The following is a 25,481-nucleotide window of genomic DNA, read 5'->3' on the forward strand; positions in this document are numbered from 1 at the left end:
GTGAAAATAGAAAGCTCGAAATAGGCCCGTATGCATCATTTTTAATTGCCGCACAATGTTTTGTTGCCAAATTTCAAAAATATTTATTTTCGTTTTTTGGCCGTATCTCGGCTGCTGGTGAAAATAGAAAGCTCGGAATAGGCCCGTATGCATCTCCTTTAAATGCCGCACAATGTCATGTTGCCAAATTTAAAAAATATTTATTTTCGTTTTTTGGCCGTATCTCGGCTGCTGGTGAAAATAGAAGGCTCGGAATAGGCACGTATGCATCTCCTTTAAATGCCGCACAATGTTATGTTGCCAAATTTCAAAATATTTTTTTGTTTTTGCCATATCTCGGCTGCTGGTGAAAATAGAAAGCTCGGAATAGGCCCGTATGCATCTCCTTTAAATGCCGCACAATGTCATGTTGCCAAATTTAAAAACTATTTTTTTTCGTTTTTTGGCCGTATCTCGGCTGCTGGTGAAAATAGGAAGCTCGGAATAGGCCCGTATGCATCTCCTTTAAATGCCGCACAATGTCATGTTGCCAAATTTAAAAAATATTTATTTTCGTTTTTTGGCCATATCTCGGCTGCTGGTGAAAATAGAAAGCTCGGAATAGGCCCGTATGCATCTCCTTTAAATGCCGCACAATGTCATGTTGCCAAATTTAAAAACTATTTTTTTCGTTTTTTGGCCGTATCTCGGCTGCTGGTGAAAATAGAAAGCTCGGAATAGGCCCATATGCATCTCCTTTAAATGCCGCACAATGTCATGTTGCCAAATTTAAAAACTATTTTTTTCGTTTTTTGGCCGTATCTCGGCTTCTGATGAATATAAAGGGCTTGGAATAGGCCCGAATGCATCTATTTTGAATGCCGCACAATGCTACGTTGGATAATTTCAAAATATTTGTTTTCGTTTTTTAGCCATATCTCGGCTTCTGATGAATATAAAGAGCTTGTAATAGGCCCGAATGCAACTATTTTGAATGCCGCACAATGCTATTTTGCAAAATTTAAAAAATATTTTTTTTTGTTTTTTGGCCATATCTCGGCTGCTGGTGAAAATAGAAAGCTTGAAATAGGCCCGTATGCATTTCCTTTAAGTGCTGCATAATGTTATGTTGCCAATTTTAAAAAATATTTTTTTGTTTTTGGCCATATCTCGGCTTCTGATGAATATAAAGGGCTTGGAATAGGCCCGAATGCATCTATTTTGAATGCCGCACAATGCTATGTTGCAAAATTTCAAAAATATTTTTTTTTGTTTTTTGGCCATATCTCGGCTGCTGGTGAAAATAGAAGGCTCGGAATAGGCTCGTATGCATTTTTTTTAATTGCCGCACAATGCTACGTTATAAATTTTCAAAAATATTTTTGTTTGTTTTTTAGATATATTTCGGCTGCTGGTGAAAATAGAAAGCTCGAAATAGGCCCGTATGCATCATTTTTAATTGCCGCACAATGTTTTGTTGCCAAATTTCAAAAATATTTATTTTCGTTTTTTGGCCATATCTCGGCTGCTGGTGAAAATAGAAAGCTCGGAATAGGCCCGTATGCATCTCCTTTAAATGCCGCACAATGTCATGATGCTGTTACGTCCACGCCCTTTTAATTTTTTTCTTTCTAGAACATTCTAATTCACAAGGATGACTAACGATAAAATGAAAGGTCAAGTACATTGTTTTTAAGAAAAGAGTCATAACAACGGAAAATTCGGAAAAGTGAATCAGACTGCCCTATGATAAGCGGTGCGCACGGCACTCGTAAACAACGTTCTTTTCAATCATATAAAAAGCGCGAGCGGGCGGAACATTGTACATTCTAAAAAGTCTCTTGACACCTGCCGTTACTTTAACCGCGATTCGTGAGTGCTTAAACAAACCAGAAGGAAGAATCAGCCGATCCGTAGCCGCTCTAACCACCCGACTCACGAGCTGCTCAAATCCGCCGGACTTCCACCGGAATCACGAATCCATCGCTCTGCCAGAGGAACGTTTGACGCTAAAACTTCGCTTGTTTAATGATCTGCCCAAGTAGTAAGTCTGATTCTCATTTTTCTTCAATTTTCCGTGAAGTTATTATTAAATCGATCCGCTCATTTATAGTGAGCCGAACTTGCCCACGCACTTCCGCTGATTCTGACGAGAATACGTCGAAATACAACTATTTGCTTACCGAGTTAAAAAGAAAACTTCCGATGCCATGCGGCGGAAGCTACAACTGTAAAATCTGTTATCCCGAGCTTCGATTGTACGCGGATTATTGCGAGGCCCAAGGCCCATCGTTTTCGCCATCCCCGATCGCGTCACCTCACCGACTCCCCTCGTTTGCTTCGAATAATCCTCATCCTGTTCCTCTCCCGAGTTTTTCTCATTCCTTTTCTTCTCCATTTGCTTCTCTTCCTAATTCCAGTTACAGACATTTCCTCGACCAAGTAGCCGACAAATACCCTCACCCACCTCAAGAAACTCCTGAACCTCAATCCTTCCTTCCTCCAGCTTTTAAAACAGAATATAACCTTTCCAACAACGATCCTGTCATTTTTGTCTATCATCCCGAACATCAAACTCCTTTTATTATCCCTGAATCACACCTGCCTACATTTTTTTCTCCTCCTGTTCCTTAAAGTCATCCTTGTGAATAATAATTAATTAAACTTGTATACGCATTTTACTGTAATTTTAAGAAATATATTTTGTTTGTTTTTTTTTGTAAATCTGGCTTCTCGAATTATTTTAGTTGTAAGTCGCACCGGCCCCATCCCTGATAACAGGTGATACTTGTATCGCTTTATCAAAATTAGCGGCCACCGATCACGCAGCTTAGATAAGACGTCACATTGTCTCTCGGGACATTGACTCTTGTCGTAGCTTTTGGTGTGAGCGGTATCTCGAGTACACTATTTACTGTGTATCTCGAGATTATAAGGTCAAGTTACCCAGACCTACCTCATCCTTACCTCCTATCTTTGATAATCAGCGGCCTGGACGTAACAGAACCTAAATTTTGGGGGCTCGTCCGGGATGTTGAGTGCGACTTATGGCGGATAATACGAGAAGCAAAACCGATAAATCAGTAATAGACGAATTATATAAAACAGCCATAGAAAGTTCACAAAGTTCTAAAACAACTTCAACTCCTTTTCAATCAGTCGCGAAAAATATTGATTTTACTCTTGACGAGAGTAAAATTGCCGAAACTCCTTCTCAACCACCTGCTAAACACGTTACTATTAACGAAATTCCCGAAATTCTAAGTGGAAACGAATCCGAATCCACGATGCAGACCACTCCTAAAGAAACAAAAATAATTACCAATCATAACCCCTTCGCTACATTAAAATACGCGGTAGAAGCCGTACCTTTTTTCGACGGTAAAAGCTCGTCATTATCTTATTTCATCGAAGGGTGTAAGGAAGCGAAAAATATGCTACCTCCAGAAGCAGAACCTCAATTCACCAAGGTTATTAGAACCCGAATTGTAGGCGAAGCTCGACGCACCATTCAAGATGAAGAATTTAGTAGTATCAATAAATTGACCAATTATTTGCAAGAAGTTTTCGGGGAAGCGAAAAATATTTACCAATTACAAGGCGAAATGGGCCGTATTTATCAGAAAAATGCGGAAGACGTGGTTTCGTTCGCTAATCGACTGAAACATATCGGCAAACAAATATTAGAATGTCATCGAAAAACGGGAGGTGTCACGGAAGCATTGAGAAAAGCTTTACAACAAGATATGTGTAAATGCTTTATTAGAGGTTTAAAACCGGAAATCGAACAAAGAATAACGCGGAATTTGGAAATTAACGAGACAGTAACTAACGCAATTAATATAGAACGGGAATTACAAGAAATTAATAATTTACGAAATAACAGTTCTGAAAAACAAGCAAAATCATATTGTCAAAATTGTTTAAAGGAAGGACACTCGAGTTCTTCTTGTAAAAATCCGGGAACAGATATTTTAATTTGCCAAATTTGCAAGAAACGCGGTCACAGTGCCGACAAATGTCGGCATCGTAATCCACAAAGTTATCGACCAGTAACATTAATAAAAGAAAATCTGTTGACTTGTCAAATATGTACCAAAACCGGGCACACGGCTAAGAATTGTAAAGTAAATACTAGTAAACCTGTAGTTATCTGTCAGTGGTGCGATAAGCCCGGGCACTCAGCTCATAATTGTTGGAAAAAACAAAACGAATTTAAAAACACAGATAACAAATTCAGAACTGTTTGTCAAATTTGTAATAATAACGGGCATAATGCTAAAGAATGCCGATTTAAAACGGGACAGAGCTCAATATCCAAAAATTCGTTATTCTGCCGGTACTGTAAAAAGGAAGGACACCTCCTGGAAAATTGCGAACTAAGATCAATAAATAATGATCGCCGGAAAAATATGAATGCGGGAAACTTACTCGGCCCCTCAAAAACGGGCGTGACAGAGGGGACCGAACGGATTTCACGCCCCTCGACCAGTCAAAGATCATAAGAAATTCGCTGTTCTGCGACGTCCGGCCTGTCACTGTTAATCTTGATAAACAGAGCCATGTACCAACAATTCAAATAAATTTACACGGTATAGATTTGATCTTTATGTTGGACACAGGCTCCGGGCCGAATATCGTCAAAGAGCAATTTTTATCCGGGAGTGAAATAGTTAATCACAGTGTAGTGTTAAAATTGAGTGGAATTAACGAGCATCCAGTTTATACTCTCGGTGAAACAAAATTAAATCTCTTCAAGATACCAGTGACGTTTCATGTGGTTCCTGGCGATTTTCCTATAGCACAAGCCGGCATACTCGGAAACGATTTCTTTACGCAGACAGGTAGCAAAATCGACTACGCGAAGGGAAACTTAAAAATATCGGGAACCAACGTTTCGTTCTTCTCACCAGAAAAAATTACCGTACCTCCGCATACGGAATCATTGTTTTTCGTGAGAATAGGAAACCCACAAATAAAAAAGGGCTACATTCCGAAGATAAGATTAGCCGATGGAATCAGTCTGGGAGACACGATAGCGGAAAATGTTGACGGAAAAGCTTATCTGAGTATCGTAAGTACTACAGATAAAGAAACTGAAGTTCAAGTGCCTACCTTAAACCTCGAACCTCTTATCAATAATGGTTCAATTAATCGAAAAATTATCGATCAACGGAATGAAGTCAAAAATTTGCAAGACTCCGATAGTAACGACGTAAATTGCAAAGACGAAGAATCCGATTCCGAAAATTTTGAAGACTCCAGAGAGGGAAGTATCCAAACCTCTCGCAAAACAAGAAAAATCCAAGGAACACAAACGGGAGATGTGACGACATCGCCTGGCTCCACGAAATCCAGAGGGGGAAATCTCCAAACCTCTCGCAAATCAAAGAAAATTCAAGAAGTACGAGAGAAGGATGCAGTGACATCGCTCGGCTCAGCAAAATCTAGAGAGGGAAGTATCCAAACCTCTCGCGAAACAAATAATATACAAGAAGTACGAGAGAAGGATGCAGCGACATCGCTCGGCTCTGAAAAATCCGGAGAGAGAAATCTCCAAACCTCTTCTTTAATTAATAATAATAATAAATTGTCTTCAAAATTCGCAAAAAACTTGCAAAGTTCCCAAGAGTGCTTCACGATATCGAATAAAGATTCGGAAGACAGACTCGACAAAATAATACAACTATTACGTTTAAATCACTTGAATGTAATAGAAAAGAAAAATATAATTAAAATCATAACGGAAAATCAGGAAAGATTCCACATACCAGGGGAACAACTCACCGCTACTCACGTACTGCAGCATCAGATTCCAACCACGGATGATCAACCAATAAATACTAGACAGTATCGATTTCCGCAGATACATAAAGACGAAATAAATAAACAAGTTGAAGAATTACTAAAAGGAGGCATAGTCAAGCCATCTCAATCACCATACAACACGCCTATCTGGATCGTACCGAAAAAGGAAGATTCGCAAGGAAATAAACGATGGAGAATGGTATTAGATTTCCGTGCATTAAATGAAAAAACCATTGGCGATGCATATCCATTACCGAACATTACAGATATCCTAGATCAACTAGGAGGCGCACGATATTTTTCCGTGTGTGACTTAGCCTCAGGCTTTCACCAAATAAAAATGGCACCAGAAGATAGTCACAAAACCGCCTTTACAACGCCTTTTGGTCATTACGAATTTGCTAGAATGCCTTTTGGATTAAAAAATGCTCCCGCTACATTCCAGCGCTTAATGGATATCGTATTGGCTGGGTTACAAGGACAAGAATTATTCGTATACATGGATGACATCGTTGTTTACGCTACTACGTTAGAAGAACACGAAGAAAAATTCAAGAAATTAATGAAACGATTAGAAGATGCTAACCTGAAACTACAGCCCGATAAATGCGAATTTTTACAAAGCGAAGTCACTTATCTTGGACATGTGATTAGCAAGAACGGAGTAAAACCAGATCCGAAGAAATTGGAAGCTGTAAAATCATTTCCACGGCCCAAAACATCAAAAAATATAAAACAATTTATCGGACTAGCAGGATACTATAGAAGATTTATACCTGAGTTTTCTAAATTAGCTAAGCCATTAACAAATCTGTTAAAAGGCGATATAGCTTTCAAATGGACATCCATTCAAGAGGAAGCATTTAAAATCTTGAAACAAAAACTCTGTGAAGAGCCCGTGCTACAATATCCAGATTTTTCAAAACCTTTCATCCTAACCACAGACGCTTCTGGAATCGCAATAGGAGGCATATTATCACAAGGAGAAATCAATAAGGATCAACCTGTAGCTTATGCCTCCAGAACATTAAGTGATAACGAAATAAAATACGATACTTACGAAAAGGAAGCTCTAGCAATAGTCTACTGTGTAAAACATTTTCGTCCTTACTTATACGGTCGAAAATTTACATTAGTCACGGATCATAAGCCTTTATTATGGTTTAAAAACGCACAAGACGCCAATATGCGAATACTGCGTTGGAGATTAAAACTGGCAGAATATGACTACGAGGTTGTATATAAAGCCGGAAAAACAAATGTCAACGCCGACGCCTTATCTAGAAATCCAGTGGAACAAACACCGTGTAACATAATCAATCGGAAGAAAACTTTGAATCCAAACGATCCTAAGGACGCAGAAATAATTGCCAAAATGTTAGAAGAATCCGACAGCGATAGCGAGGAAGAAGATTTTAAATTATATCTATCTGATAACGAAGATTTTACGATCGACGACCAAATAGAGAATGAATTTGTTCTCGAAAAAGAAGAAAAACAGCAGCCACTTCAAATAACAAAAGAGGTGTCAACTCATAATCTTCCAGTCACAGATAGAATTCAAACACGGAGCCAAACAGCTAAAAGAGAACAAAATAAAGAAAAATCTGACCAGGAAAGTAAAACACACGAGGATAAGAGTGATAACGAATCTGAAACAAAGTCAACGCCAGTTATCACCGATATACGCGTAAGGAAAGCCAACGTTATAGATACTCGTGACCTACTATTCTTGAGAAAAGATAACGTGACATACTTTACAGATACTAGCGGAAAACCTTTAGATTCTGGATCTCAAAAATTATTCGAGCGAAATGAACTCCCAAAAATACCAACACTTACAGTGGGAAAGGCTGAAATAATTAAATACAAAAAATATTATCACATTGTTCTACCTATCAGTGAAGGATCGAGAGAAGGACCAACAATGACATTAAACCATATTAAAAATGCCATAAAAGATTTGCAAACAATTTCCGAAGAATTCAATCTGGAAACCATCAGCATAGCAAAAACAGATTTTGTTAATAATGTGCCATGGAGCGACATCAAACGACTACTGCAATTAATTTTTATCGAAGCAACGACTAAAATAATAATTTGCAATGGGTTAATTAAATATCCACCAGCCGATTTACGCACAGTAATAATAAGTGAAACGCATTGTTCACCGACAGGAGGACATCGTGGAGTAACGAAAACATATAACAGAATAAAACATAAATATTATTGGGAGAATTTAAAAACAGATATCCAGAAATTCATACAGCAGTGTTTACAGTGTCAACTAAAAAAATTAGTGAGAGTGAAAACTAAACAACCAATGATGATTACCGATACACCAGGATCATCTTTTGATAAGGTAGCCATGGATATCGTGGGACCTTTGCCGAAAACGGAAAGGGGAAATGAATACATATTAACAATGCAAGATCAATTAACTAAATTTTGCATGGGAATACCATTGTCGGATCAAACTTCCGAAACAATAGCAGAAGCATTTGTAAATCAATTCATCTGTATAATGGGAGCTCCAAAAGCAATTCTAACGGATCAAGGCAGAAATTTTATAAGTGAATTAATGAAAAAAGTTGCCAAAATATTCAGAATTCGCAAATTCCGTACTACAGCATTTCACCCGCAATCAAATGGCTCATTGGAAAGATCTCATCACGCTCTGGGGGAATATTTAAAACAATACGCGAATAACCAAAATCAGTGGGATAAGTGGATAAGTCTCGCGATATTTAATTATAATACAAGCGTGCACGAAGCCACTAAACATACACCATACGAATTAGTATTCGGAAAAATTGCCAGAATTCCATCAAACGAACCACTGGGACCAGAAGATAAGCTGGCTAACTACGACGAATATCTAATAGACCTCGTCACTCAATTACATACTATACAAGGAAATGCGCGAGAAAACGTAATCGAAGCAAAGAATAAATCAAAGAAATATTACGATAAAAAATTAAATACGCAAACTTTTAAACCCGGTGATTTCGTATTCATGCTAAAAGGTCCGAAACCTGGCAAATTCGGTGATCATTATTCTGGACCTCATGAAATTATGGAAATTTTAAACAGAAATAACATAAAAATTAAAATCAATAAAAATAGCCGAATTGTGCATCCTAATCGTTTAAGAATTTCACATATTAAAAATCACTAACCAATTAAATTTTTCAGATGGACCATTACCGCAAACTAATTATACTCTTGTTACTAACAATATCGATCTCTTCCACCCACGGGATAATAGGATATGATTGTGGCTCAGCAGCAGCTAATCTAACAACACTATCTCTTATCGACTTAGAAGAATGTGACATTCCGACCGTCTCAATAAACACTACACAAGTTTATCTACAGCTACTTCAAATAGACGATTTTACAAGTGTGAAAGTTATACAATGCAAAGTGGAAATAGACAGGATGATTAAAAAATGCGGAATGTTTTCGCACACCATGGAAGTACATAATGGAAAATATTCATACATACACGAAGTCTCAAGAGAAGTATGTCAACATATGCATCTGGATGGAACATTTACAATTGGCAACACACTAATAACCGGATTAAAACCGAATGCTACCGCAAGCCGTCCTGTGGTCCTGGCCGGAAGTGTGGACAACGACGGAGCCTGTTCCGGAGCCGCCTACTCCGATCCTTATGGAACATGGGAGCAAGTCATCGTATTAAGCACTATCAAGATAACGCTACAAGATTATTCTGCAAACATCCGACTAAATTCTAATCAAGTGCTATTAAGATCCGGAGTTGTATGCGAATTAAAAGCTACACGTTGCACCGATATGGAAGGAGGTAATACCTTCTGGGAACCCCAGCCGGGCGACACTTGCAATCTACGAGGATACAGTCTTTTATACAGAGGGATCGCCGAAAGCATAACTGATTATAACGTGGAACCACCTCAGATCGTATATACCATAAATCAAAGAGATATAGTATTCGCTTTAACCAGGACAGGCGAATATACAAGCTGCGGATTTACATTAACGCAGACCGAACACCCGAAATTAGTAATATTTTTAACAGATCCAAATGGATACATATTTAAAAATTACAGATCCTCGGCATCCTACGATTTATTTACATATGTTAATTCAAAATTCGTTTATGTAGAAAGGCATGTACGACAGCAATTTAATTTATTATACAGAAATGTAATATTAGAACAATGCAGATTAGAATTACAATTATTAAGAAATTCTTTAGCAATAGCAACACAATCACCAGATATTTTCGCTTTTCACTTCATGAAAGGACCAGGATACATGGCCGTATCAACAGGAGAAGTAATTCACATTATAAAATGTGTACCCACGGAAGTAAAAATTGCAAGTACAGAGGAATGTTATGATCAACTTCCAGTAATAAGAGGGAACGAAACTTATTTCCTAACACCACAAACACATATACTATTACAACAGGGGACTCAAATAAACTGTAATCCTTTGGCTCCAGCAATGTTCAGATTAGATAACTCGTGGTATAAATTTTTGCCAAGACCAGTAGAATCAGTGCGACCTACAGTCATGAAACCAATGACAAGACCGACTTGGAAATATGTGAGCCCAGGATCATTAGCCACGAGCGGAATATACACACAAACAGATTTAGATGATTTGAAAAATCACATAATGTTTCCGGCCGAACGACCAGCCATTCTTAACACTCTTGCACGAGGAATCATGGGCGAACCAACATTAATCCAAGGAGGCTCAATCTCTAATTTAATTGACAAAGCATCAATAGAAAGAATCGCAATATCAACTTGGCAAAAGTTTTGGAGCAAATTCTTAATTTTTGGCAATATCAGCGCAGGATTAATGGGAATATATCTTACTTGCAGAGCAATCAAACTATTAATAGATACTCTCGTACATGGCTATGCCTTACACACGGTTTACGGATGGTCAATCTACTTGATAGGAGCAATCTGGGATTCTATAACCAACCTACTACTACATCTGGGAAAAGGAAGGAACAAATACGAAAAGGCCAGCGCTCCTAAACAGGATCCAGAAACAACGTTCACCCAGAATCATCTAGAAATGGAAAATTTACATCCAAAAGTTTATCCAACAATACCAGTAGAAAAAACAGCAACATATACGTTCGAATTAAAAGAATAAAAAAAATAATAATAATAAAAATAAAAAAAAAAATAATAAAAAAAAATTTTTCAAAAAAAAATAATAATAATATAAATAAAACCAATAAAATTTTTCTTTTCTCCCTTTTCCTATAAATAAAAATCCAACTAATTTTACTAACTAACCTCATCACATCTTCAGAAAATGAGTACCGAGTCGAGAATTGAACACATCAATACCAAGGCATTGACCAGAAGTGAACTCAAGGCCCGGATAATTAAGGTCAGCTCCCCACGCTCTTCTGGGTACAACTACTTAACAGCCAGGAGGAATTAGAAGAACTGACGGAAGATCTAACCAGAAGAATGGAAAGGAAGAGCAAGTTCATGCACATTCCGCCCGATCGAATCCATGACAACACAGTGGTGGCGGTAAAGGAAGAACATATATGGAGACGGGGAGAGATCCTCTACACCATCGACAAGACGGTATACGTCGCCCTGCGGGATTGGGGCCGGACCATCAAGGTCCCATTCTTCGAGGTATACCTCCTGGAGGATCGTTTCTGCCAACTCCGTTGGCAAGCCATCCCCTGCGGCCTCGCCTACCTGCGACCACTGAACGAAGAACACGAGTGGTCCGACCGAGCCAAAATAGTATCCAAAGCCTACCTCAAGGGATTAGTAGGATGGATAAAAATCCGCCGTCACCTACATGAGACCAGCGCAGCCATCACCTTCAGGATCGAGCACAAAAGTGAGGCGGCAATTGATGACCTCAAGGAAACAATAATCCGGCTCGGATTCGGGCAAGACACCTTCCAAATAATTGGAACTTGCTACCCTAGCATTTAAATATTATATACATATATACATATATATATATTCAATTATAAATAGATAAGAAACCAGCATTCCTTTCAGATAAAACGGATATGTGTGCTCTCCATTCAAAAAAAAATATATATTTACTTTCCGATAAGAAATGTTTTATCTGGAACGAAGGGCAACCGATAATTTTAAATTAGCTCTTAAATTGTTCGTGAAAGAAAGAAATTAACCCACTCATTTTTTCCATCTTGCAAATGCAGAGCTTTCAAACCTCAGCATTTGTCTAAGGCCGGGGGTGTTACGTCCACGCCCTTTTAATTTCTTTCTTTCTAGAACATTCTAATTCACAAGGATGACTAACGATAAAATGAAAGGTCAAGTACATTGTTTTTAAGAAAAGAGTCATAACAACGGAAAATTCGGAAAAGTGAATCAGACTGCCCTATGATAAGCGGTGCGCACGGCACTCGTAAACAACGCCCTTTTCAATCATATAAAAAGCGCGAGCGGGCGGAACATTGTACATTCTAAAAAGTCTCTTGACACCTGCCGTTACTTTAACCGCGATTCGTGAGTGCTTAAACAAACCAGAAGGAAGAATCAGCCGATCCGTAGCCGCTCTAACCACCCGACTCACGAGCTGCTCAAATCCGCCGGACTTCCACCGGAATCACGAATCCATCGCTCCGCCAGAGGAACGTTTGACGCTAAAACTTCGCTTGTTTAATGATCTGCCCAAGTAGTAAGTCTGATTCTCATTTTTCTTCAATTTTCCGTGAAGTTATTATTAAATCGATCCGCTCATTTATAGTGAGCCGAACTTGCCCACGCACTTCCGCTGATTCTGACGAGAATACGTCGAAATACAACTATTTGCTTACCGAGTTAAAAAGAAAACTTCCGATGCCATGCGGCGGAAGCTACAACTGTAAAATCTGTTATCCCGAGCTTCGATTGTACGCGGATTATTGCGAGGCCCAAGGCCCATCGTTTTCGCCATCCCCGATCGCGTCACCTCACCGACTCCCCTCGTTTGCTTCGAATAATCCTCATCCTGTTCCTCTCCCGAGTTTTTCTCATTCCTTTTCTTCTCCATTTGCTTCTCTTCCTAATTCCAGTTACAGACATTTCCTCGACCAAGTAGCCGACAAATACCCTCACCCACCTCAAGAAACTCCTGAACCTCAATCCTTCCCTCCTCCAGCTTTTAAAACAGAATATAACCTTTCCAACAACGATCCTGTCATTTTTGTCTATCATCCCGAACATCAAACTCCTTTTATTATCCCTGAATCACACCTGCCTACATTTTTTTCTCCTCCTGTTCCTTAAAGTCATCCTTGTGAATAATAATTAATTAAACTTGTATACGCATTTTACTGTAATTTTAAGAAATATATTTTGTTTGTTTTTTTTTGTAAATCTGGCTTCTCGAATTATTTTAGTTGTAAGTCGCACCGGCCCCATCCCTGATAACAGGTGATACTTGTATCGCTTTATCAAAATTAGCGGCCACCGATCACGCAGCTTAGATAAGACGTCACATTGTCTCTCGGGACATTGACTCTTGTCGTAGCTTTTGGTGTGAGCGGTATCTCGAGTACACTATTTACTGTGTATCTCGAGATTATAAGGTCAAGTTACCCAGACCTACCTCATCCTTACCTCCTATCTTTGATAATCAGCGGCCTGGACGTAACAATGCCAAATTTAAAAACTATTTTTTTTCGTTTTTTGGCCGTATCTCGGCTGCTGGTGAAAATAGAAGGCTCGGAATAGGCACGTATGCATCTCCTTTAAATGCCGCACAATGTTATGTTGCCAAATTTCAAAAATATTTTTTTTTGTTTTTTTGCCATATCTCGGCTGCTGGTGAAAATAGAAAGCTCGGAATAGGCCCGTATGCATCTCCTTTAAATGCCGCACAATGTCATGTTGCCAAATTTAAAAACTATTTTTTTTCGTTTTTTGGCCATATCTCAGCTGCTGGTGAAAATAGAAAGCTCGGAATAGGCCCGTATGCATCTTTTTTAATTGCCGCACAATGTTTTGTTGCCAAATTTCAAAAATATTTATTTTCGTTTTTTGGCTATATCTCGGCTGCTGGTGAAAATACAAAGTTCGGAATATTCTCGTATGCATCTATTTTTAGTTGCGCACAATGCTACGTTGCAAAATTTCAAAAATATTTTTTTTTGGTTAATTGGCTTTATCTCGGCTGTTGGTGAAAATAGAAGACTCGGAATAGGCCCGTAAGCATCTTTTTTAATTGCCGCACAATTCTACGTTGTAAATTTTCAAAAATATTTTTTTTTGTTTTTTGGCCATATTTCGGCTGCTGGTGAAAATAGAAAGCTCGGAATAGGCCCGTATGCATCTCCTTTAAATGCCGCACAATGTCATGTTGCCAAATTTAAAAACTATTTTTTCGTTTTTTGGCCGTATCTCGGCTGCTGGTGAAAATAGAAAGCTCGAAATAGGCCCATATGCATCTCCTTTAAATGCCGCACAATGTCATGTTGCCAAATTTAAAAACTATTTTTTTTCGTTTTTTGGCCGTATCTCGGCTTCTGATGAATATAAAGGGCTTGGAATAGGCCCGAATGCATCTATTTTGAATGCCGCACAATGCTACGTTGGATAATTTCAAAAATATTTGTTTTCGTTTTTTAGCCATATCTCGGCTTCTGATGAATATAAAGGGCTTGGAATAGGCCCGAATGCAACTATTTTGAATGCCGCACAATGCTATTTTGCAAAATTTAAAAATATTTTTTTTTGTTTTTTGGCCATATCTCGGCTGCTGGTGAAAATAGAAAGCTTGAAATAGGCCCGTATGCATTTCCTTTAAGTGCTGCATAATGTTATGTTGCCAATTTAAAAAAATATTTTTTTTGTTTTTGGCCATATCTCGGCTTCTGATGAATATAAAGGGCTTGGAATAGGCCCGAATGCATCTATTTTGAATGCCGCACAATGCTATGTTGCAAAATTTCAAAAATATTTTTTTTGTTTTTTGGCCATATCTCGGCTGCTGGTGAAAATAGAAGGCTCGGAATAGGCTCGTATGCATTTTTTTTAATTGCCGCACAATGCTACGTTATAAATTTTCAAAAATATTTTTGTTTGTTTTTTAGATATATTTCGGCTGCTGGTGAAAATAGAAAGCTCGAAGTAGGCCCGTATGCATCATTTTTAATTGCCGCACAATGTTTTGTTGCCAAATTTCAAAAATATTTATTTTCGTTTTTTGGCCATATCTCGGCTGCTGGTGAAAATAGAAAGCTCGGAATAGGCCCGTATGCATCTCCTTTAAATGCCGCACAATGTCATGATGCCAAATTTAAAAACTATTTTTTTTCGTTTTTTGGCCATATCTCGGCTGCTGGTGAAAATAGAAGGCTCGGAATAGGCTCGTATGCATTTTTTTTAATTGCCGCACAATGCTACGTTATAAATTTTCAAAAATATTTTTGTTTGTTTTTTAGATATATTTCGGCTGCTGGTGAAAATAGAAAGCTCGGAATAGGCCCGTATGCATCTCTTTTAAATGCCGCACAATGTCATGTTGCCAAATTTAAAAACTATTTTTTTTCGTTTTTTGGCCGTATCTCGGCTTCTGATGAATATAAAGGGCTTGGAATAGGCCCGAATGCATCTATTTTGAATGCCGCACAATGATATGTTGCCAAATTTAAAAACTATTTTTTTTCGTTTTTTGGCCGTATCTCGGCTTCTGATGAATATAAAGGGCTTGGAATAGGCCCGAATGCATCTATTTTGAATGCCGCACAATGCTACGTTGGATAATTTCAAAAATATTTGTTTTCGTTTTTTAGCCATATCTCGGCTTCTGATGAATATAAAGGGCTTGGAATAGGCCCGAATGCAACTATTTTGAATGCCGCACAATGCTATTTTGCAAAATTTAAAAAATATTTTTTTTTGTTTTTTGGCCATATCTCGGCTGCTGGTGAAAATAGAAAGCTTGAAATAGGCCCGTATGCATTTCCTTTAAGTGCTGCATAATGTTATGTTGCCAATTTTTAAAAATATTTTTTTTTTTTTGGCCATATCTCGGCTTCTGATGAATATAAAGGGCTTGAATAGGCCCGAATGCATCTATTTTGAATGCCGCACAATGCTATGTTGCAAAATTTCAAAAATATTTTTTTTTGTTTTTTGGCCATATCTCGGCTGCTGGTGAAAATAGAAGGCTCGGAATAGGCCCGTATGCATTTTTTTAATTGCCGCACAATGCTACGTTATAAATTTTCAAAATATTTTTGTTTGTTTTTTAGATATATTTCGGCTGCTGGTGAAAATAGAAAGATCGAAATAGGCCCGTATGCATCATTTTTAATTGCCGCACAATGTTTTGTTGCCAAATTTCAAAAATATTTATTTTCGTTTTTTGGCCATATCTCGGCTGCTGGTGAAAATAGAAAGCTCGGAATAGGCCCGTATGCATCTCCTTTAAATGCCGCACAATGTCATGTTGCCAAATTTAAAAAATATTTTTTTTCGTTTTTTGGCCATATCTCGGCTGCTGGTGAAAATAGAAGGCTTGGAATAGGCCCGTATGCATCTCCTTTAAATGCCGCACAATGTTATGTTGCCAAATTTCAAAAATATTTTTTTTTGTTTTTTTGCCATATCTCGGCTGCTGGTGAAAATAGAAAGCTCGGAATAGGCCCGTATGCATCTCCTTTAAATGCCGCACAATGTCATGTTGCCAAATTTAAAAATATTTTTTTCGTTTTTGGCCATATCTCGGCTGCTGGTGAAAATAGAAAGCTCGGAATAGGCCCGTATGCATCTCCTTTAAATGCCGCACAATGTCATGTTGCCAAATTTAAAAAATATTTTTTTTCGTTTTTTGGCCATATCTCGGCTGCTGGTGAAAATAGAAAGCTCGGAATAGGTTCGTATGCATCTCCTTTAAATGCCGCACAATGTCATGTTGCCAAATTTAAAAACTATTTTTTTTCGTTTTTTGGCCGTATCTCGGCTGCTGGTGAAAATAGAAAGCTCGGAATAGGCCCATATGCATCTCCTTTAAATGCCGCACAATGTCATGTTGCCAAATTTAAAAACTATTTTTTTCGTTTTTTGGCCGTATCTCGGCTTCTGATGAATATAAAGGGCTTGGAATAGGCCCGAATGCATCTATTTTGAATGCCGCACAATGCTACGTTGGATAATTTCAAAAATATTTGTTTTCGTTTTTTAGCCATATCTCGGCTTCTGATGAATATAAAGGGCTTGTAATAGGCCCGAATGCAACTATTTTGAATGCCGCACAATGCTATTTTGCAAAATTTAAAAAATATTTTTTTTTGTTTTTTGGCCATATCTCGGCTGCTGGTGAAAATAGAAAGCTTGAAATAGGCCCGTATGCATTTCCTTTAAGTGCTGCATAATGTTATGTTGCCAATTTTAAAAAATATTTTTTTTGTTTTTGGCCATATCTCGGCTTCTGATGAATATAAATGGCTTGGAATAGGCCCGAATGCATCTATTTTGAATGCCGCACAATGCTACGTTGGATAATTTCAAAAATATTTGTTTTCGTTTTTAGCCATATCTCGGCTTCTGATGAATATAAAGGGCTTGGAATAGGCCCGAATGCAACTATTTTGAATGCCGCACAATGCTATTTTGCAAAATTTAAAAAATATTTTTTTTTGTTTTTTGGCCATATCTCGGCTGCTGGTGAAAATAGAAAGCTTGAAATAGGCCCGTATGCATTTCCTTTAAGTGCTGCATAATGTTATGTTGCCAATTTTAAAAAATATTTTTTTTTGTTTTTTGGCCATATCTCGGCTTCTGATGAATATAAAGGGCTTGGAATAGGCCCGAATGCATCTATTTTGAATGCCGCACAATGCTATGTTGCAAAATTTCAAAAATATTTTTTTTTGTTTTTTGGCCATATCTCGGCTGCTGGTGAAAATAGAAGGCTCGGAATAGGCTCGTATGCATTTTTTTTAATTGCCGCACAATGCTACGTTATAAATTTTCAAAAATATTTTTGTTTGTTTTTTAGATATATTTCGGCTGCTGGTGAAAATAGAAAGCTCGAAATAGGCCCGTATGCATCATTTTTAATTGCCGCACAATGTTTTGTTGCCAAATTTCAAAAATATTTATTTTCGTTTTTTGGCCATATCTCGGCTGCTGGTGAAAATAGAAAGCTCGGAATAGGCCCGTATGCATCTCCTTTAAATGCCGCACAATGTCATGTTGCCAAATTTAAAAACTATTTTTTTCGTTTTTGGCCATATCTCGGCTGCTGGTGAAAATAGAAGGCTCGGAATAAGCCCGTATGCATTTTTTTTTAATTGCTGCACAATGCTACGTTGTAAATTTTCAAAAATATTTTTTTTTGTTTTTTGGATATATCTTCGCTGCTGGTGAAAATAGAAAGCTCGGAATAGGCCCGTATGCATCTTTTTTAAATGCCGCACAATGTCATGTTGCCAAATTTAAAAACTATTTTTTTTCGTTTTTTGCCGTATCTCGGCTTCTGATGAATATAAAGGGCTTGGAATAGGCCCGAATGCATCTATTTTGAATGCCGCACAATGATATGTTGCCAATTTAAAAATATTTTTTTTGTTTTTGCCGTATCTCGGCTCTGATGAATATAAAGGGCTTGAATAGGCCCGAATGCATCTATTTTGAATGCCGCACAATGCTACGTTGCATAATTTCAAAAATTTTTTTTCGTTTTTTAGCCATATCTCGGCTTCTGATGAATATAGGGCTTGGAATAGGCCCGTATGCATCTATTTTGAATGCCGCACAATGCTATTTGCAAAATTTAAAATATTTTTTTTTTTTTTGGCCATATCTCGGCTGCTGGTGAAAATAGAAAGCTTGAAATAGGCCCGTATGCATCTTCTTTAAATGCCGCATAATGTTATGTTGCCAATTTTTAAAAATATTTTTTGTTTTTTGGCCGTATATCTCGGCTGCTGGTGAAAATAGAAGCTCGGAATAGGCCCATATGCATCTCCTTTAAATGCCGCACAATGTCATGTTGCCAAATTTAAAAATTATTTTTTTTTTTTGGCCATATCTCGGCTTCATGATAAAGGGCTTGGAATAGGCCCGAATGCATCTATTTTGAATGCCGCACAATGCTACGTTGGATAATTTCAAAAATATTTGTTTTCGTTTTTTAGCCATATCTCGGCTTCTGATGAATATAAAGGGCTTGGAATAGGCCCGAATGCAACTATTTTGAATGCCGCACAATGCTATTTTGCAAAATTTAAAAAATTTTTTTGTTTTTGGCCATATCTCGGCTGCTGGTGAAAATAGAAAGCTTGAAATAGGCCCGTATGCATTTCCTTTAAGTGCTGCATAATGTTATGTTGCCAATTTTAAAAATATTTTTTTTTTTTTGCCATATCTCGGCTTCTGATGAATATAAAGGGCTTGGAATAGGCCCGAATGCATCTATTTTGAATGCCGCACAATGCTATGTTGCAAAATTTCAAAAATATTTTTTTTGTTTTTTGGCCATATCTCGGCTGCTGGTGAAAATAGAAGGCTCGGAATAGGCTCGTATGCATTTTTTTTAATTGCCGCACAATGCTACGTTATAAATTTTCAAAAATATTTTTGTTTGTTTTTTAGATATATTTCGGCTGCTGGTGAAAATAGAAAGCTCGAAATAGGCCCGTATGCATCATTTTTAATTGCCGCACAATGTTTTGTTGCCAAATTTCAAAAATATTTATTTTCGTTTTTTGGCCATATCTCAGCTGCTGGTGAAAATAGAAAGCTCGGAATAGGCTCGTATGCATCTCCTTTAAATGCCGCACAATGTCATGTTGCCAAATTTAAAAACTATTTTTTTTCGTTTTTTGGCCGTATCTCGGCTGCTGGTGAAAATAGAAGGCTCGGAATAGGCCCGTATGCATCTCCTTTAAATGCCGCACAATGTCATGTTGCCAAATTTAAAAACTATTTTTTTTCGTTTTTTGGCCGTATCTCGGCTTCTGATGAATATAAAGGGCTTGGAATAGGCCCGAATGCATCTATTTTGAATGCCGCACAATGCTATGTTGCAAAATTTCAAAAATATTTTTTTTTGTTTTTTGGCCATATCTCGGCTTCTGATGAATATAATGGGCTTGGAATAGGCCCGAATGCATCTATTTTGAATGCCGCACAATGATATTTTTCAAAATTTCAAAAATATTTTTTTTTGTTTTTTGGCCATATCTCGGCTGCTGGTGAAAATAGAAAGCTTGAAATAGGCCCGTATGCATTTCCTTTAAGTGCTGCATAATGTTATGTTGCCAATTTTTAAAAATATTTTTTTGTTTTTGGCCATCTCGGCTTCTGATGAATATAAAGGGCTTGGAATAGGCCCGAATGCATCTATTTTGAATGCCGCACAATGCTATGTTGCAAAATTTCAAAATATTTTTTTGTTTTTTGGCCATATCTCGGCTGCTGGTGAAAATAGAAGGCTCGGAATAGGCTCGTATGCATTTTTTTTAATTGCCGCACAATGCTACGTTATAAATTTTCAAAAATATTTTTTTTGTTTTTTAGATATATTTCGGCTGCTGGTGAAAATAGAAAGCTCGAAATAGGCCCGTATGCATCATTTTTAATTGCCGCACAATGTTTTGTTGCCAAATTTCAAAAATATTTATTTTCGTTTTTTGGCCATATCTCGGCTGCTGGTGAAAATAGAAAGCTCGGAATAGGCCCGTATGCATCTCCTTTAAATGCCGCACAATGTCATGTTGCCAAATTTAAAAACTATTTTTTTTCGTTTTTTGGCCGTATCTCGGCTTCTGATGAATATAAAGGGCTTGACCCGAATGCATCTATTTTGAATGCCGCACAATGCTATGTTGCAAAATTTCAAAATATTTTTTTTGTTTTTTGGCCATATCTCGGCTTCTGATGAATATAATGGGCTTGGAATAGGCCCGAATGCATCTATTTTGAATGCCGCACAATGATATTTTTCAAAATTTCAAAAATATTTTTTTTTGTTTTTTGGCCATATCTCGGCTGCTGGTGAAAATAGAAAGCTTGAAATAGGCCCGTATGCATTTCCTTTAAGTGCTGCATAATGTTATGTTGCCAATTTTTAAAAATATTTTTTTTTGTTTTTTGGCCATATCTCGGCTTCTGATGAATATAAAGGCTTGAATAGGCCCGAATGCATCTATTTTGAATGCCGCACAATGCCGTTGCAAAATTTCAAAAATATTTTTTTTGTTTTTTGGCCATATCTCGGCTGCTGGTGAAAATAGAAGGCTCGGAATAGGCTCGTATGCATTTTTTTTAATTGCCGCACAATGCTACGTTATAAATTTTCAAAAATATTTTTGTTTGTTTTTAGATATATTTCTTGCTGGTGAAAATAGAAAGCTCGAAATAGGCCCGTATGCATCATTTTTAATTGCCGCACAATGTTTTGTTGCCAAATTTCAAAAATATTTATTTTCGTTTTTTGGCCATATCTCAGCTGCTGGTGAAAATAGAAAGCTCGGAATAGGCTCGTATGCATCTCCTTTAAATGCCGCACAATGTCATGTTGCCAAAAAAACTATTTTTTCGTTTTTTGGCCATATCTCGGCTCTGATGAATATAAAGGGCTTGAATAGGCCCGAATGCATCTATTTTGAATGCCGCACAATGCTACGTTGGATAATTTCAAAATATTTTTTTCGTTTTTAGCCATATCTCGGCTTTGATGAATATAAAGGGCTTGTAATAGGCCCGAATGCAACTATTTTGAATGCCGCACAATGCTATTTTGCAAAATTTAAAAAATATTTTTTTTTGTTTTTTGGCCATATCTCGGCTGCTGGTGAAAATAGAAAGCTTGAAATAGGCCCGTATGCATTTCCTTTAAGTGCTGCACAATGTTATGTTAATTTTAAAATATTTTTTTGTTTTTGGCCATATCTCGGCTTGATGAATATAAAGGGCTTGAATAGGCCCGATGCATCTATTTTGAATGCCGCACAATGCTATGTTGTAAAATTTCAAAAATATTTTTTTTGTTTTTTGGCCATATCTCGGCTGCTGGTGAAAATAGAAGGCTCGGAATAGGCTCGTATGCATTTTTTTTAATTGCCGCACAATGCTACGTTATAAATTTTCAAAAATATTTTTGTTTGTTTTTTAGATATATTTCGGCTGCTGGTGAAAATAGAAAGCTCGAAATAGGCCCGTATGCATCATTTTTAATTGCCGCACAATGTTTTGTTGCCATTTCAAAAATATTTTTTTTTGGCCATATCTCAGCTGCTGGTGAAAATAGAAAGCTCGGAATAGGCTCGTATGCATCTCCTTTAAATGCCGCACAATGTCATGTTGCCAAATTTAAAACTATTTTTTTTTCGTTTTTTGGCCATATCTCGGCTTCTGATGAATATAAAGGGCTTGGAATAGGCCCGAATGCATCTATTTTGAATGCCGCACAATGCTACGTTGGAAATTTTAAAAATATTTGTTTTCGTTTTTTGGCCATATCTCGGCTCTGATGAATATAAAGGGCTTGTAATAGGCCCGAATGCATCTATTTTGAATGCCGCACAATGCTATGTTGCAAAATTTAAAAATATTTTTTTTTGTTTTTTGGCCATATCTCGGCTAAAAAGAAAGCTTGAAATAGGCCCGTATGCATTTTTAAGTGCTGCACAATGTTATGTTGCCAATTTAAAAATATTTTTTTTGTTTTTGGCCATATCTCGGCTTCTGATGAATATAAAGGGCTTGAATAGGCCCGAATGCATCTATTTTGAATGCCGCACAATGCTATGTTGCAAAATTTCAAAATATTTTTTTGTTTTTTGGCCATATTTCGGCTGCTGGTGAAAATAGAAGGCTCGGAATAGGCTCGTATGCATTTTTTTTAATTGCCGCACAATGCTACGTTATAAATTTTCAAAAATATTTTTGTTTGTTTTTTAGATATATTTCGGCTGCTGGTGAAAATAGAAAGCTCGAAATAGGCCCGTATGCATCATTTTTAATTGCCGCACAATGTTATGTTGCCAAATTTCAAAAATATTTATTTTCGTTTTTGGCCATATCTCGGCTGCTGGTGAAAATAGAAAGCTCGGAATAGGCCCGTATGCATCTCCTTTAAATGCCGCACAATGTCATGATGCCAAATTTAAAATATTTTTTTGTTTTTTGGCCATATCTCGGCTGCTGGTGAAAATAGAAGGCTCGGAATACCCGTATGCATTTTTTTAATTGCCGCACAATGCTACGTTGTAAATTTTCAAAATATTTTTGTTTGTTTTTAGATATATTTCGGCTGCTGGTGAAAATAGAAAGCTCGGAATAGGCCCGTATGCATCTCTTTTAAATGCCGCACAATGTCATGTTGCCAATTTAAAACTATTTTTTTCGTTTTTTGGCCGTATCTCGGCTTCTGATGAATATAAAGGGCTTGAATAGCCCGAATGCATCTATTTTGAATGCCGCACAATGATATGTTGCCAATTTAAAAATATTTTTCGTTTTTTGCCGTATCTCGGCTTCTGATGAATATAAAGGGCTTGAATAGGCCCGAATGCATCTATTTTGAATGCCGCACAATGCTACGTTGGATAATTTCAAAATATTTTTTTCGTTTTTTAGCCATATCTCGGCTTCTGATGAATATAAAGGGCTTGGAATCCGAATGCAACTATTTTGAATGCCGCACAATGCTATTTTGCAAAATTTAAAAAATTTTTTTTTGTTTTTTGGCCATATCTCGGCTGCTGGTGAAAATAGAAAGCTTGAAATAGGCCCGTATGCATTTCCTTTAAGTGCTGCATAATGTTATGTTGCCAATTTTTAAAATATTTTTTTTTGTTTTTTGGCCATATCTCGGCTTCTGATGAATATAAAGGGAATAGGCCCGAATGCATCTATTTTGAATGCCGCACAATGCTATGTTGCAAAATTTCAAAAATATTTTTTTATGTTTTTTGGCCATATCTCGGCTGCTGGTGAAAATAGAAGGCTCGGAATAGGCCCGTATGCATTTTTTTAATTGCCGCACAATGCTACGTTATAAATTTTCAAAAATATTTTTGTTTGTTTTTTAGATATATTTCGGCTGGAAAATAGAAAGCTCGAAATAGGCCCGTATGCATCATTTTTAATTGCCGCACAATGTTTTGTTGCCAAATTTCAAAATATTTATTTTCGTTTGGCCATATCTCAGCTGCTGGTGAAAATAGAAAGCTCGGAATAGGCCCATGCATCTCCTTTAAATGCCGCACAATGTCATGTTGCCAAATTTCAAAATATTTTTTTTCGTTTTTGGCCATATCTCGGCTGCTGGTGAAAATAGAAAGCTGAATAGGCCCATGCATCTCCTTTAAATGCCGCACAATGTCATGTTGCCAAATTTAAAAATTTTTTTTTCGTTTTTGGCCATATCTCGGCTTCTGATGAATATAGCTGGAATAGGCCCGAATGCATCTATTTTGAATGCCGCACAATGCTATGTTGCAAAATTTCAAAATATTTTTTTTGTTTTTGGCCATATCTCGGCTCTGATGAAATATAATGGGCTTGAATAGCCCGAATGCATCTATTTTGAATGCGCACAATGTTATTTTGCAAAATTTAAAATATTTTTTGTTTTTTGGCCATATCTCGGCTGCTGGTGAAAATAGAAAGTCAGCGAGTCCGTATGCATTTCCTTTAAGTGCTGCATAATGTTATGTTGCCAATTTTTAAAAATATTTTTTTTTGTTTTTTGGCCATATCTCGGCTTCTGATGAATATAAAGGGCTCGGAATAGGCTCGTATGCATCTCCTTTAAATGCCGCACAATGTCATGTTGCCAAATTTAAAAACTATTTTTTTTCGTTTTTTGGCCATATCTCGGCTGCTGGTGAAAATAGAAAGCTCGGAATAGGCCCGTATGCATCTCCTTTAAATGCCGCACAATGTCATGTTGCCAAATTTAAAAACTATTTTTTTCGTTTTTTGGCCGTATCTCGGCTTCTGATGAATATAAAGGGCTTGAATACCGAATGCATCTATTTTGAATGCTGCACAATGCTATGTTGCAAAATTCTAAAATATTTTGAGCAATAGTATCCGGCTTCTGATGAATATAATGGGGTTTGGAATAGGCCCGAATGCATCTATTTTGAATGCCGCACAATGATATTTTTCAAAATTTCAAAAAATATTTTTTGTTTTTTTGGCCATATCTCGGCTGCTGGTGAAAATAGAAAGCTTAAATAGGCCCGTATGCATTTCCTTTATGCTGCATAATGTTATGTTGCCACTTTTTAAAATATTTTTTTGTTTTTTGGCCATATCTCGGCTTGATGAATATAAAGGGCTTGGAATAGGCCCGAATGCATCTATTTTGAATGCCGCACAATGCATGTTGCAAAATTTCAAAATATTTTTTTTTGTTTTTGGCCATATCTCGGCTGCTGGTGAAATAGAAGGTTTGGAATAGGCTCTCATGCATTTTTTTTATTTAGCCGCACAATGCTACGTTATAAATTTTCAAAAATATTTTGTTTGTTTTTAGATATATTTCGGCTGCTGGTGAAAATAGAAAGCCTGAAATAGGCCCGTATGCATCATTTTTAAATGCCGCACAATGTTTTGTTGCCAAATTTCAAAAAATATTTATTTTCGTTTTTGGCCATATCTCAGCTGGGCTGGTGAAAATAGAAAGCCTCGGAATAGGCTCGTATGCATCTCCTGAATGCCGTACAA

General features: G+C 37.2%; 1 protein-coding gene across 1 annotated transcript; it reads left to right on the forward strand.

Annotated features, from left to right (window-relative positions):
- The first annotated feature begins 8,845 nt into the window (after positions 1–8,845).
- On the forward strand, positions 8,846–10,953 carry LOC139109864 (uncharacterized). The gene has a single exon (XM_070669262.1). It carries the CDS (start codon positions 8,983–8,985, stop codon positions 10,951–10,953), a length of 1,971 nt encoding a protein of 656 aa, XP_070525363.1. The 5' UTR covers positions 8,846–8,982.
- Positions 10,954–25,481: the final 14,528 nt, after the last annotated feature.

The sequence above is a fragment of the Cardiocondyla obscurior genome, linkage group LG02, assembly GCF_019399895.1.
Source record: "Cardiocondyla obscurior isolate alpha-2009 linkage group LG02, Cobs3.1, whole genome shotgun sequence".
NCBI classification, from domain to species: domain Eukaryota; kingdom Metazoa; phylum Arthropoda; class Insecta; order Hymenoptera; family Formicidae; genus Cardiocondyla; species Cardiocondyla obscurior.